This window comes from Pavona decussata, unplaced genomic scaffold, assembly GCF_977016875.1.
Source record: "Pavona decussata unplaced genomic scaffold, jaPavDecu1.1 SCAFFOLD_122, whole genome shotgun sequence".
Lineage (NCBI taxonomy): Eukaryota > Metazoa > Cnidaria > Anthozoa > Scleractinia > Agariciidae > Pavona > Pavona decussata.
The window spans coordinates 1,948,887-1,962,978 of record NW_028145536.1 but is presented as its reverse complement, the minus strand read 5'-3'; the positions used below and the strand labels follow the sequence as shown (position 1 = coordinate 1,962,978).

At 37.4% G+C, this 14,092-nt stretch overlaps 1 protein-coding gene across 3 annotated transcripts; it reads left to right on the top strand.

Moving 5' to 3' along the window:
- The first annotated feature begins 3 nt into the window (after positions 1-3).
- LOC146469605 (zinc finger protein 277-like) lies at positions 4-12,908 on the top strand. 3 transcript variants are annotated; one of them, XM_085123240.1, is made up of 14 exons: positions 4-80; positions 158-365; positions 3,016-3,101; positions 4,045-4,133; positions 5,249-5,340; positions 6,003-6,067; positions 6,244-6,289; positions 7,143-7,275; positions 8,174-8,256; positions 8,780-8,876; positions 9,363-9,408; positions 10,494-10,543; positions 11,363-11,487; positions 12,722-12,908. In XM_085123240.1, the coding sequence occupies exons 1-14, from the start codon at positions 68-70 to the stop codon at positions 12,846-12,848; spliced, it is 1,260 nt and encodes a 419-aa protein (XP_084979366.1). In that variant the 5' UTR covers positions 4-67; the 3' UTR covers positions 12,849-12,908. The 3 variants fall into 3 exon arrangements, with proteins under 3 accessions (XP_084979366.1, XP_084979369.1, XP_084979368.1); XM_085123242.1 differs by having other exon boundaries at positions 5-80; positions 9,366-9,408; XM_085123243.1 differs by lacking the exon at positions 12,722-12,908 and having other exon boundaries at positions 9,366-9,408; positions 11,363-11,491.
- The last annotated feature ends 1,184 nt before the right edge of the window (positions 12,909-14,092 follow it).

Genomic DNA, 14,092 nt, shown 5'->3' with positions numbered 1-14,092 from the left:
GTGTAAAGTCACATCAAACGTCCCCTTTTCGTCTTGCCTTGCACTCAGTGGTACCTGGGTAATAAACATGGCGGATGGAGGTGACTTTGGAAGCAATTTTGCAGGGAACTTGCACATATGCTCAGCTAATCGCTTTTGGTTCTGTCATTGTTTACAGGCCACCATCAGCAGCATGCCTTTGAAGTGTTGGCTTTTCCTGAGCAGCCTGTGAAGGAGATTTCGACAACGGAGCTTCAAGTTCCTTGCATTTTCTGCGACAGAGAATTTCCGAACACTGAAGGAAAGAACGATGCAGTACTACATCACCTTTTAGTGGAACATCAGCTTGTAATTGGAGATGTAGCGCAAGTGTGTGACACGAGGAGGTATTAATTGATTCAGTAGTAACAGCATTCTCAAACGATCTCCCATTTCGGGATATAAACACAAAACGCTCAGTGGGAAATTCATTGGTTCTCTTTAGCGCTTTAACATACACTGCAGAGTGGCTTAATTATAGAATACAAGGCCACTTATTTGCATCTCATTGTATAACAAAAGTATCTATTGTGTCATGCCTCGTTTTTGAAAACATCCCGGGGTAGTCAATCGATAAAAATTGATATCGGAAAATCATTCGATAAATCGATATCTATCGATATCTATCGATAAATTTAAACGATATCGACTTTATCGGTCAATCGATAAAATTCGATACTCACACGCCGACGAAGTGTTAATGTTATCGATTGTATCGGATTCATCGATTGTTATTGAATCGATAAAAATTATCCTGTTTCCGTTGAGGGAGCGTTTGATTGTGACTCTTTAAATTTAGATTTCAAAAGCGGCAATGAAATGATTTGTTGACAAGCACTGTACAAGAGACCAAAGAGACTGCATTATGATTTTCTTCCTGGTTTTATTGTTCGATTAACCGGCTTCGATTACAAACATAAATTATTTTTCCTTTTCCGTCTTCTTGGCTTCAAGGTTATCGTCTAAATTTTCTCTTTTTCCTTTGTTACGCTGGTTTTGAAACCACGTTTTAACCTAAGAAATATGGGGAACAAGAAGAATTTAGATTACGAGCCCGAGGGCGTCTAGATGATTTGTTCATATCTTTACTCAAAAAATCACGAAAATCTTTCCCTTTAAAGACTGGGTGAAAGAGCAACGAGCATGCGATTGTGTTACATCAGCAAATAAATAAAACTGTGGAACAATCAACGAGGGATCTATATCGGATTTAAAAAAGTACAACACACGCTGAGTAATACTTAAAGTTTGTAGAAAAGATGAAGCAATCTTTATGGTTTAACAAATAGGGAAGTTGTTATAAGTGTCTCTGCGAGTTCTTTAATATCTTTTGGTGTTTTCGTTTCGAAAATTGGAACGATAATTCAGGTTCGATTAATTCGATATTTATCAATAAAATCGATAGCCCTGATTCAAAAATCGATAATTATCGATTACTCACAACGAAATCTTTTATCCATTTTTATCGAATTTCGAAAAAATTAATAGATTTTTATTGATTGTTATCGAATGCTATCGATTATCGATCTTATCAATTGACTACCTCGGGAAAACATGGGGACCCATGTTTATAAACAAGGTGGACCAAAGTGGTCCTGACAGTATTGCTCCTGCAGAGTTAATTTTCTGATCAGCCATGTGTCCTTAGTGCTAGCGACACAACATTCATTTGTTCCCTTCACTTTCACATTGCTGCAATTACCAGTATAATAACCCACAACTTGCTGCCGTCTGTCCTCGTAGCTCAGTGGGTAAAGCAACAAACAATCAAATCCGAAGGTTGTGGGTTTGATTCCCGTTAAGGTTGGAGATTTTTTCTTTGCCTGGTGTGTTCTCCCATTTCATTTTTAGGGCTAACGCTCAGTGCGAAATTTGTTGGTATTTTTTTTTATGTAGGTTATGCTGAAAAACTGAAAAAAATGTTTACAAATAATAATATTATGCAAAGTTAGAGCTCAACCACATGACCTAAGTGCAATTTCAGGAGTCCTACTAATGACTTTAAAAGGCTGTCAAAGGCCTTTAGAGTAGACTTATAACCAGTCTCCATTTTTAAATAGAGTCAGACCTCTTTATTACGGATACCAAGGGGACAAGAATAAGTGTCCATATTATAGAGGTGTCTGTTTTAGAGAAGTAAGCTTTAGATGGATTTTGGTCTCTCAGGGACCAAGTAAACTGTCCGTAATAGAGAGGTGTCTGTATTAAGGAGGTGCCCGTAAGGAGAGCAACCACTATACACGTGAAACCAGTGTCATACTCAGGCGTGGATCCAGGAAAAAATGTCACCGTTTTGAGATGATGCGAGCAATATTCTAGGGAGGTCCAGGGACACTGATGTCCTCCCTTGAAAGTGTCATCCCTGGGTTTTAAAGTCATCCTGACAGGAGGCATTTTTCATACTTAAAACCTGGAAATTTATTTCATTCTTAAGGATGGTGCCTACTTTTGTTACTGCCCATACGTTCTGTGCATCTCAAGATACTCAGGTTCCCTATGGGTATTGCCTACTAATACAGGGATATTTTTGCGCAGTTTAAAACTATGCAGAGAAAGCAGAACTTAGCAAGTGCTCTTGGTATCAAAAACAAAATTGGGGGTAACCATGCATTTTTCAGAGATAATAAAGCCGCATATTGCTTTGTATTTTACTGCTTTTTGGAATTATTGTTGCTTAATTATCTCTGAAAAATGTGTGGTTACCCCCAGTTTTCTTTTTGGACTCCAATAGCTCCTGCTAAGGTCTGCTTTTCCTGCATCGTCATAAACTGTGCAAAAATACTTCTGTATTAGTAGGCAACGTCCTTAAACTTTCTATTTATTGTCAAAAATCTCACCATTTTCTGAAAACAATGGAAACTGTTCTGTATCCATGCCTGATACTAACTTATCCTCAGGAGATTGGCGTTGCTGGAATTTTTTTTTTTTTTTTACTACTGTGCATTCAAACTTCTTTTTACTGAATTCTCAAATTCCATTTCTCTATTAATTTTTTAGATATTTATGTTACTGGAAAACAAGATTCAAGGAAAAGCCTATTACAGAATTTTGCCCAGTAATCAACATTAATTCTAAACCAGGTGGTAAGTTAGAAATTCAGTGATAATATTAACCTTTTTGAGCCCAAACAGTGATCAGTACATGTATCAAATTTCTCTTTATAATATCAATTCTTATTCAACCCCTGAGGTCATGAGTTTGAGAATTAAGGATATGTTCACCCAAGGTGAATTTCCTTGATACTTTAATAACTTTTCCCCAATACCTTTATAAGAAAAATATGGGGATAACATAGGAGAATTTGTTGTTTGATATTAGGGGTTAAAGGTTTAAAACAACAAAGGAGTTGCAGCTAAATTTGTTTCCTAGGCTCCTTGACAGTGGAAAAGAACATTTTTTCCTTTCCTTTCTTTGTCTCTCTTCTTCTTCTTCTTCTTCTTCTTCTTCTTCTTCTTCTTCTTCTTCTTCTTCTTCTTCTTCTTCTTCTTCTTCTTCTTCTTCTTCTCCTTCTCCTTCTCCTTCTCCTTCTCCTTCTCCTTCTCCTTCTCTTTCTCCTTCTCCTTCTCCTTCTCCTTCTCCTTCTTCTCCTTCTCCTTCTCCTTCTCCTTCTTCTTCTTCTTCTTCTTCTTCTTCTTCTTCTTCTTCTTCTTCTTCTTCTTCTTCTTCTTCTTCTTCTTCTTCTTCTTCTTCTTCTTCTTCTTCTTCTTCTTCTTCTTCTCTTCTTCCTCTTCTTCTCTTCTTCCTCTTCTTCTTCTTCTTCTTCTTCTTCTTCTTCTTCTTCTTCTTCTTGGCAGGTGCTTTCACTGCAAGCAATATTTTTTCATTCTTAAGGAATGTCAGTAGTTTCATTATTCTTTAACTTGATTTCCAGTCAGTCTGGGTGAATTGAGGGTGAATTGAACCTGACAATGTGCTTAAGACTGGACCAGAGTGTGTGTTGGTAATGGAGCCTTGTCCCTTCTTGGAACCTGTAAGACTACTTGTCCTTCCCCAAACTAACATTTTGACGTTGTTTCTGTGTGACAGATGTTGGTCCCAAGATTCAGTATTTTCTTCTGTGTGACTCGCTTCCCGAAGAGAGATGGCTGAGAGAAGATCTGCAACGTAAAAGACTTGTAAGTATGGTTGAGTGTACTCTTAACTTAGTAATAAATCAATTCAAGGTACAAGTTAACAAGGAAAGCTACTTACTGTATTGTTGGGGAAACTCTCCAAATTAATTGTAAAAATTAATCATATTAATTTATTAATTTTGGGTATTATTAATTTTTGGTGATGACCCATAACATGTACTTGAAATATGCCAAACATAAGAGAGTGCTCTATGATATTCAGGCAAAATGGTTTGGGGCAAAGTTTAGGGCAAAGTTTGGGTTTTTCATGTCCATGTGAATTAAAATTAATTAAAATTCCTAATTAATTATAACTAATTAATATCTTTATGAGGATATCTTCTCAGACTAAATAATTTTGAGTTTTGTGAGTTTTTGAATGAAATTAAGGCTTTGAAATGTCTGTTTTATCTGATTTCAAGATGTGTGCTGAATGATTCCCTTTCTCTTTGTTCATGAAGCTTTGACGAATTGAAAAAACTATTTAGAAGGCATATTAGTTGGGAAGTAGAAAAAGTAAGCTTACATAATGCAGCCAAACTTCTACCAAAGGCCATCTTTACTGACCACCCAACCATTCACTCATATGGTAAGGTACAAGGCTAGTTTGCACACAAGCCACAGGTTCCCATGCCACTAGAGCTTAACCCCATTTCTGTTGCATAAAGCAACTAGGAGTATTGCTGTTCCCCCTAAATGGGATGCTAGTCTATCACAAAGTTACATCCAGAAGTATGTTGTCAGCTCCCACTTGTGCACCTGGGTGAAGAGAGGCAATCTGGAGAAAAGCTTCTTATCAAAGAAAATAACAGATACCCAATGTAAAATAACATTATGCTCTTCTCTGTGGTCACCTCCATACAATGGACACCAAATGCTGTTTGATGGTGGCTATTGTGGAGAGCTTGCATCATTCAGTATACAGGATACTTCGTCTTTTAACAGCACCTGAGAGAGGTTTTCTGAACCAACGGAAAGCTGTCAAACTTTAATAAGGTTAATAATCCAGTCATATCATACACATGTCCTCTTTTTTGGTACGCACCATTCTAGCTCACTACTGACAGCTCTCGTTGTAAATTAGATTCTTAAAAATTAAGTAAGTGATCTTTCAATAGGAAGATGTTTTAGAGTGCCAACAGCGTGAGAGATCAGATACACATTTCTCAAGAACATGTCTCTTCTGCAAACAGCATTTTGAGGGCAACAGGTTTGTTCAACTTCTTTTAAACATGTTGTGCAGTTCCAGAAAATATTGATACCTCCCCCATGGAAGGGATGTTGTCTGAGTTGCATATGTAAATTGTTTGTTGAAAGTTAATACAAATGCGTTTTTCCTGATCAAGGTGATGTTGAATAGAAGCCCGTCTGTAAAAACTAAAACTTGTGCAAACTCAGCCTTCTAAATCTCAAGCAAAAACATCATAATTTATGAAAACAAGCCCTTCCAAATACAAACCCGTGATTAGTTCTGGTTTGCTGATTTATAGTATTATTTTTAGTTAGTAGTATTGCAAGCTTTTTTATTGTCAAGCTCAACTAGTAATTTGCAAACTTCCCAACCACGGTAAGCTTCACTAGAGTAAAATTTGTCCACCTCCAGCAAAATTGTACTGTAATCTGACACTATGTCTGGACAATTTTAATTGTCCAGACATAGTGTATTACATTTAAAAATGTGATGCCTGTGACTATCATTTTGTAGAAAAAGTTCTGAAAATGTACATGGATGTCGACTTTTGTGTTATCTGATCAAAAAATGTCAGTTGTGTTATATCTTTTAAAGGAAAAAAAAAGGCAGCCCTGTTTTAGAACCTCTCTGCGACCTATTCTGGATTATCATTTTTTTAACAATGATTCTTTCTTGGACAGAACATCACTGTTTTCACATATGGCTGCAGATCATGGATTTAATGTGGGACTTCCTGATAACCTAGGTGAATACATGTATATTTAGCACTGAATATGCTGCTGTACTACTTGATCAAAATTATTGCTAGTTTTTTGTTTTTCTTTTCTTTTTTCATGTAAGGTCATCATCATTTCAGCCCAGTTCATCTTCATTATTGGTGTATGCAATATTGTATAATTTAATATATGTTTCATTTTTTAGTAAATGTGAATGAGTTTCTTGATCTTCTGGAAAAGAAATTAGCCAGGTGAGCTTATCATGTTGTTAGCTTTAATATTATGAAGTACTTTCAGAGCAATTACAAAGGATTAAAGTACTGGAACTGAAGAGCCAGTGAGGGTAAATTTTAAACTCAGCATTGAAATGCAAAAGATGTAGTACAGTGTAGTTCATTATGTTATACATGTAAGCATGGGCAGATGAAATAATCTGGAGTCCCCATGGAAATCAGTAGTATAAGTAAAGATCTTATTGGTAAAGGAAAGACTATTTCTGCTTCCCATCTTTGGAAATTGACTAATACTGAAGGATCAGCATCAGCTGCATAGCCTAGCAGATGTTGCAGCAGAGCTGCAACATACATGTATTATAATTGAAATTCTGGCAAATATCCTTCCCAAAGAGGTAGTGAGACATTGAAGGATATGGGAGACAAATATCATTTGGAAATATGGATTCTTTTCCTAGATACTATATACATATCCCACCACAGATTGCAAAGGAACCAATTAAATAATCTGTTTGGAATGAAACTACATAAACATTGCATTTTTGTCATTTTTTCTTCTCTTGGAAGATGTGATTGTGTTAGGCCCCAAACCTTTGATGTAAGGCTTGGTTTGCTTGATAAGAGGGTTAAGACCTGGGAATGAGGCTGCACTTTTGCCTTTGTTGCACCAAAGGTTCTTCAGTTAAGAAATTCCCAATAGTTATTGTGCTTACAAGTACTTAAGCTTATTTGAATGTAATGTAGTGATTTCACTTGCAACAATGCTTGTAAAACTGTATGACCTCAAGCCGTAGTATTTTTAGTGTTACAAATAAAATTGTTGTACATTAAAGTTGTGATGAAAAGTTACTGCAATATACTTTTGTTTCAGCCTTCAGTGCTTGTTTTGTGAGAAGTTATTCAAAGACAGAACAGCACTCAAAGATCACATGAGAAAAAAGCAACACAAGAAAATTAACCCTAAGAATAAAGAATACGACAGATTTTATATTATAAATTACCTGGTAAGTTTATTGAAATTGGATTGCAGGCACAAAAAGCTGTTATCGTGAGACACATTTAGCAAAATTTAATGCCCTCAGTCATAAGGGAGCACAATTTTGCAATATACAAAAGGGCTTGTACAGGTAAGGAAATCCTGGAAAGTCATTGAATTTCAGTGTTGAAAAGTGTAGTGAAGTCTTGGAATAAAACTGTAGTCTCAGTTTATGGAAAATATGTCCACAATCTGTACTTGTACTTCTGCATTTTTTCAGACTGCATATTTACTGCTTTATATTCTTAACTGCATATTTTTTATTTATTATAGTGTGATATTTTAGATTTCCAAATTCATTGATTTTGTTTTATATGGTCATGAAAAGTCTTTAGGAAACAAATAGTGTAGAAACCCTGATACAAGCACCAAATGCAAGCTTTATTTAGTATACACAGACAACTTTTTCCTTCTTTTAGATATACAATATTGCATATATATATATATATTAAAAGCTGAAAGTGTCCTAGAAATATAATTATATAATAAACGTTTTGAGGGAGGGATATGTATGAATATTTTCTGGAATAACACAATGATGTTTTAACCAGGTTGACGTTACATTAAAACTTTGCTGAGACTATATATATGTTAAAACCTACAGTACCGCTCAAAAGTAAGCTACCACGCTCTCGCAAGACGTGATTCTTCTCTCTAGAGACGAGAGTCTCGTCTCGGGCGAGGAGATACTCGTCTCACGAGAGGGTGAAAAAACTGTAAGTACATTTACTAAGGCTTGACTTTGTCATGCCATTGTCAGAAAGTGATACCAGTAAATGACCATAAATTGAGGTTAGTGGGTCATCAGCAAGCAGTTTGTTCAATGAAGAGACTAATGAGCTGTTGTTAACCTTGCCTAAAAATAGGAATTAGGGAAAACATGGGAGGATATTCAAAATGAAAATGAAGAAGAGGAAGAGAGCAGAGCAAATGGCCCTGCAGATGAAGAGTGAGTAACACTCTGTTTGATTAATTTTCTTGGATATCAGTAGTGGCCAGGAGCTCTGGACACTAACGGGTCAAAGAAATTTGGTCAAATTAAAGAGGTTTTTACCTAAAAAAAATCTCTGCATAGAGGTTTTGTTCAGGCCATAGTAGGCTTACACTGTAGTAGGCATCCGTAAGTCTAAGAAGACTATGTAGTCGCGCTCTGGGTGTTCAATCCGATACAGTGTCAGGTGTGGCTGGACAAGCCAATATGGGGGTGACAGTCCTTCCCGCACTACCCTGTGAGCAGAGTCTCCTTCGATGTTTGGGTATTCCCGCACTGAATGCAGGTGAAATCTGACACTAGTCTGTCTGTCTGGTTGTGGACATTTCTGTTCAGTCTCTTCACCGCGGACTGTTGGGCAAGCATCTTTTAAAACTATAGTAGAGACAGTAGTACAGTAATCATATTAGCAGCATGGCCATCAGGTAGGGTTCCAATGTTAATGTGTCATTATTTTTTCTTCCTTTTTTCTTTCACACAGTGACTGGAGCGACTGGAAAGGTGATTTGCCACCAGCTGTTTGTCTGTTCTGTGATGAATCTTATCCCACTACAAATCAAGCTCTTCAACATATGAAGGTACACTTCAGGGCAATTATATGCACAGTGGACACCACACTAAGGTGGACATGGCCGCCTTATGTGGTCCTTGCCAACGTTAACTTGTTTGTCTGTAACTAAATTCCGATATGGCTGACACTCCTCTAAGGCAGACAGTTAAAGCTGGTTCCAGTAGTGCCCATCTTAGAGAGGATTGACTGTGAACTGGAAAGTTATTTTTGTCGACGGAAAAAGCCACACAAACAAACCTGAAAATTAAAACCAAAAATAACATTTAAGTTTGAGAAAAATTTGGTTTAAGGTATTTTTAAATGGTACTACGCTAGCAGTTAAGGAATGTCCTTGTTCCCACCTGTGGCGAAAATATGTATATTCACTTCCATGGCAAAAATAGTATTGCTTTACTTACAAACCTTTTGTTTTGTTTTGTTTTGTTTGTTTGTTTGTTGTTGTTTTTTAAATTGGTTTGAAAATAATAAGATCTAACAATTCGTTTTCTCTCAACAGGATGGGCATTCATTTGATTTTCTTAGCATCAAACGCTCTCTGGGTATGTTGTAATAATTAGTTTATTATCTCACTGTATTCATTCAAGCATATCTTGTAACCTACATGTAGCTAGTCACTAACAGAAGAAACTTATAAGTATTCGTAAATCGTTTATAATAATTGGTTGATAATTATAATGTTGTTGTAAATGTTTGTACTTGCATTAAAAAATTAAAAAGAAAAAAGTATTCATTCAAGGTCTATTTTGGGCGATTGGATGGCTCACCCGTGTTTCGGATCAAATATTCCAAATGCGTTGTTTGTCATCTGTGCTCTCATTGGGTCCATTGGGAATTAAATTCCCTATAGTGATAACGTGAAAGAAACAAATTACAGAATTCTACCTTTTTCGATCGGGTTTTTCTTTTTCTTTTTTTTTTTTTTTTGACAATTGACTGTAATTAGTTACATGTTTGGTGTAAGGTTATACGAAGGGGCCTAATGCCAAACTCCTTTCACCTTTCATGGAGTACCGGTGGGTGTACAAAGACAAATATAAAAAAACAGCGTAACGTAACGTAATCTAGTGTGAAAGTGCAATGTTCATAATTCTTATAGCGTGCAGCAGAATGGTTCGTTGTATACTACTTACGACTTTGTTTGTCTTCGACCTTCCTAGCCAACTGTTCAAGTCATTCTTCACTTTCATTAGTATCGTATCCTTCCAGGAAATCCACGTCAATGTTCGACTGTTGGACTCTGAAACCCTCATTTCTTTTTTTTTTCTTTCGTTCTTTCTTTGTTTCTTTCTTTCTTCTTTCGTTTTTTCTTTCTTTCTTTCTTTCCTTCTTTCTTTCTTTCTTTCTTTCTTTCTTTCTTTCTTTCTTTCTTTCTTTCTTTCTTTCTTTCTTTCTTTCTTTCTTTCTTTCTTTCTTTCTTTCTTTCTTTCTTTCTTTCTTTCTTTCTTTCTTTCTTTCTTTCTTTCTTTCTCTTTCTTTCTTTCTTTCTTTCTTTCTTTCTTTCTTCCTTTTTTTTTTTAATTTTTTTATTTTTTTCAATTGTAACCACACTGAAAAATACTTTCCTCAGGCTCCGAACACACTAGTGATTATTTACTTGTTAAAGAACCTTCCGTTTCAATTTTAGGGCTGGATTTCTACCACCAAGTAAAGATTGTTAATTACATCAGGAGACAGGTACGTGAGAAATGATGCATTTGAAGTCGTTTTCCGTTATAATTATTAACGATATGATTGTATTCCACAACTAAAATAGACGGGGGGCAGGGATGGCGCAGTGCTTAGAGCACTCACCTCTAGCCTGAGTATCAGGGTTTTCGGGGGGGGGGGGGGGTGGGGAGAGGGGGAAGAGAGGAAGGGGAAAAGGGACCTACCGTTGTGGCCCGGGTTCGATTCATGTGGGTTGTTGGTTCTCGTCCTTGCTCCAAGAGATTCTTCTCTTTGGCCTGCTAAATGCGACAACAACGGGGGCCGTTACTTTCGGAATTATACGATACTTTCATTCACTCATCATAGCAGCCATTGTTTCATAAACAGTGTCAACATTTGACCAACATATCGTTCAGCAAAAGTTGAATGGATGTTGGGCAAAGGTTGGACAAATGTTGAACGGAGTGTTCAAACGGCTTCAACACCATTCAACATTTTCGAGAACAAAGGAAATGTTGTTTGGATGTTGAATGAAAACTTAAACCGATTTAAATTTGACTCAACACGCTTTCAACAATGTTGAACGACCTGTTCAAACACCCCCAACAATTGGTTCAACAAGGTGTTGAATGCATGTTGAACCAAATGTTGAAACCCTTTAAACGGGCCTTTAGTTGTCAACTCTGTTGATAGGCCAAACATCCGTTCCTACTCCCCACCGACGCAGCACCACAGTTTCTTTAGAAACTAACCCGTTTTAAGTGTATCTCAAATTTAAGTGTACCTTCAGTGTACCCTTTATACACAGATTAAGGTTTACATTACGGGGATTTCATCATCTGACAGGTTTACAAGCATAACTGTGTAAAGTGTCAAGAGAATTTTCTTTCAAAGATGGCTGTTTTAGAACACATGGAGAAGGAACAGCACTTCACGCTGCCAGAGGAACAAACTCTCTGGGATCAACCGCAGTGAGTTCATATCTTCCTGTCATTTACAAATGATTTAATTTTGCAGCAGTACACTTGGGAAAGAAACGTCTGTCTTGTCAAACCAAAGGCGTTTTCCTTTTGGTACAATTGGCCAGCCTGGCCAATCAGATTGAAAATTGAATGCGAGATTTTGAAGATATTACTCTAAGAGTTTTGAAAATGCACATTCAAGAAATGGTTAACGCCATTTTGAACGAGGAGCTCGAAAGAGTAGCGCCGGAGTCAGTTCTTGAAAATGATTCATGGAATAACCAGTTTGGCCAGCCAGCTCTGACAAATGGAAAGCGCCTAAAGTTACGATGCATATCACAGAGATTTAACAATTATTGGACGAAGTTGAACAAAAAATCGTGATTTGTCAGTGGCGAGCACATCAATTATTCAGCTTCGGCAAATAATTGATCTGCCTGACACTGACAAATTTTGCGAAAACCGAGTTCAATAATTGTTTTGTCATTCGGTCACCGAGTTTGTTTTTCGTAATTTTGATCAACTAAAGATGTCAAGTCACTCTGACAGCTCAGGGAAGCGATATGCCATTTTCACACAAGAGCGTGGTTTCAATTACGCATGAGCAGAATATTATTTGCAGCAAAACACAGTTGGACAGTATTGCGCATCGGCAGACCATTATTTGTAGGTAGTTATTTGCAAGTCACGTGGTTTGCTCTCGGCCAATGAAAAGGAAGAAAAAATGGATCGAATGATAAAGCGTTTTATCTGCTTTGCAGAAACAAGTAAAAGTTCTGGAAAACGAGATTTGTATTCCACTGCCTCGTCAAGCTCTTCCAAACTTTGACATTCTAAAGAAATAGGGGCAAAATATAGTATATTCCCTGTTAACAGTTCATGCGAAATTCACCGTATTCCCACAGAGTTCGAGGTGCACGCCATTCACCCCTTTAGAGCACGCACTCCCACTAAAGGCAAATTAACACGTATCGATAAATGAGGCCGATTTGGCCCAGTTTGACAGAAAAAATGAGTGAGCACACGATGGTAGTCCGTCGTCCAGATTTCCAAAATCTGTGGCAGTGCTATAGGTTTTTTTAATCATGCCGATTTTCATCCCACGCTATGCCAACGGAAAAAAAATAGGCCGACAAATTATAACATGTAAGTTGTCCATACGGACTGAACCTACCTATCGAGATGATAAATTCAGTTTGTACGTGTTTTATAATAATAGTTCTCTCGTTGTTGATGTTTTCAGATACTTCTTTCCGACTTACGAAAACGATGCACTCTTGTGTAGTTTGGAAGACGACGAAGATGAAGACGAAAAGGAAGAGGAGAATAACGCGAACGAAAGCAACACAATTAACACAGACAGAAGTTAAATAAGCAGAATACCAACAGCCATTCAACAGCTAGTAACAAATGAGAAAAATAAATTTAAACTAGAAATACGTGACTCGCAAAACCTCGCGAAGCGGGGGCTGGGTGGAAAGCCCTCTTTACTCGTATTGTAGCATCAAACGAGGAGATTAAGAGGCGCATAAGAATTTTTTTTTGATGAGCATGGTGTTTTCGTTGTTCCACGGGCTAGTTTGCGGTTGAAAATCTATTTCTGACGCGACGTAATGTACAACGGGCGTGCAGCGCTGTCGTGTTCGATGAATTTATTTCCCACGGAAAATTATTGACCGCGGCCACAAAACGTGTAATTTCTTTAATGCACTCTTTCACAAAAAAGATTTCTAAAAGAAAGGGAAAAGATTCTGGAGAGATAGTTCTGTGTCCAGTGAATATTGATGAACATTGCAGTTGAAATTTGATCATGCAGGCATATTTTTTTCCATGTATGCAAATTTTGCTCCAGACAACGCCAGACAGTCTGACGTCATTGTGCGGACACCTTCAAAGATATAAACATATATAGACATATATAAATATATTTTTCGCTCGAATTCGCGCGGCTTAGCTCCGCTCGGGCCGGCTCGGCCCGACAAATTTATTAACCTCGCTTCGCGAGGAATAAAAAGGATTTAAGCGAGTCATTTGCTGGCTGAAAGTTTGACTGGCATTTAGAAGCACAAGGCATCAATGGCGAGATTTATAATCATGGCTGAAACAACCCCGTAATCACAATTTCTCTGTCAAACAACAAACCCGATCTCAATTGATCTTACTCTGCAAACGATTTCCCGTAGAAATTGAACAACACTCCTTTGGTACCAAGTTGCAGTCAAAACGCGTTTGCGCTGCAAGTGCATTCTGCGAGACTTGCCCATCTTTTCTATTTTTCCAATGTTTTCCCGTTCGTGCACGATACCAAACACTGGCAAAGCCATTCATGAGAGTTGTTAAAGCAAATCTGATCGCCAGATAACAACGCGGAATTTGCAACACCAAGAGACAGGGAATATTTACTATATATGGAGTAAAGTGCGATCATAAAACAGCCCTGAATATCTAAAATAATTTGGTTTGACTCTAATGAGTATCTTTGTTGAGCGAGTTGCGCATCCTTCAAACCAGATGGTGCTCCTTTTTGCTGCTGCGCATGCGTTCTGCGCCTCTCTGGACGGTCCGAAAAACTAGGGTCTCTTAAGGTCACGACCTGCTAATACAAAAGTATTTT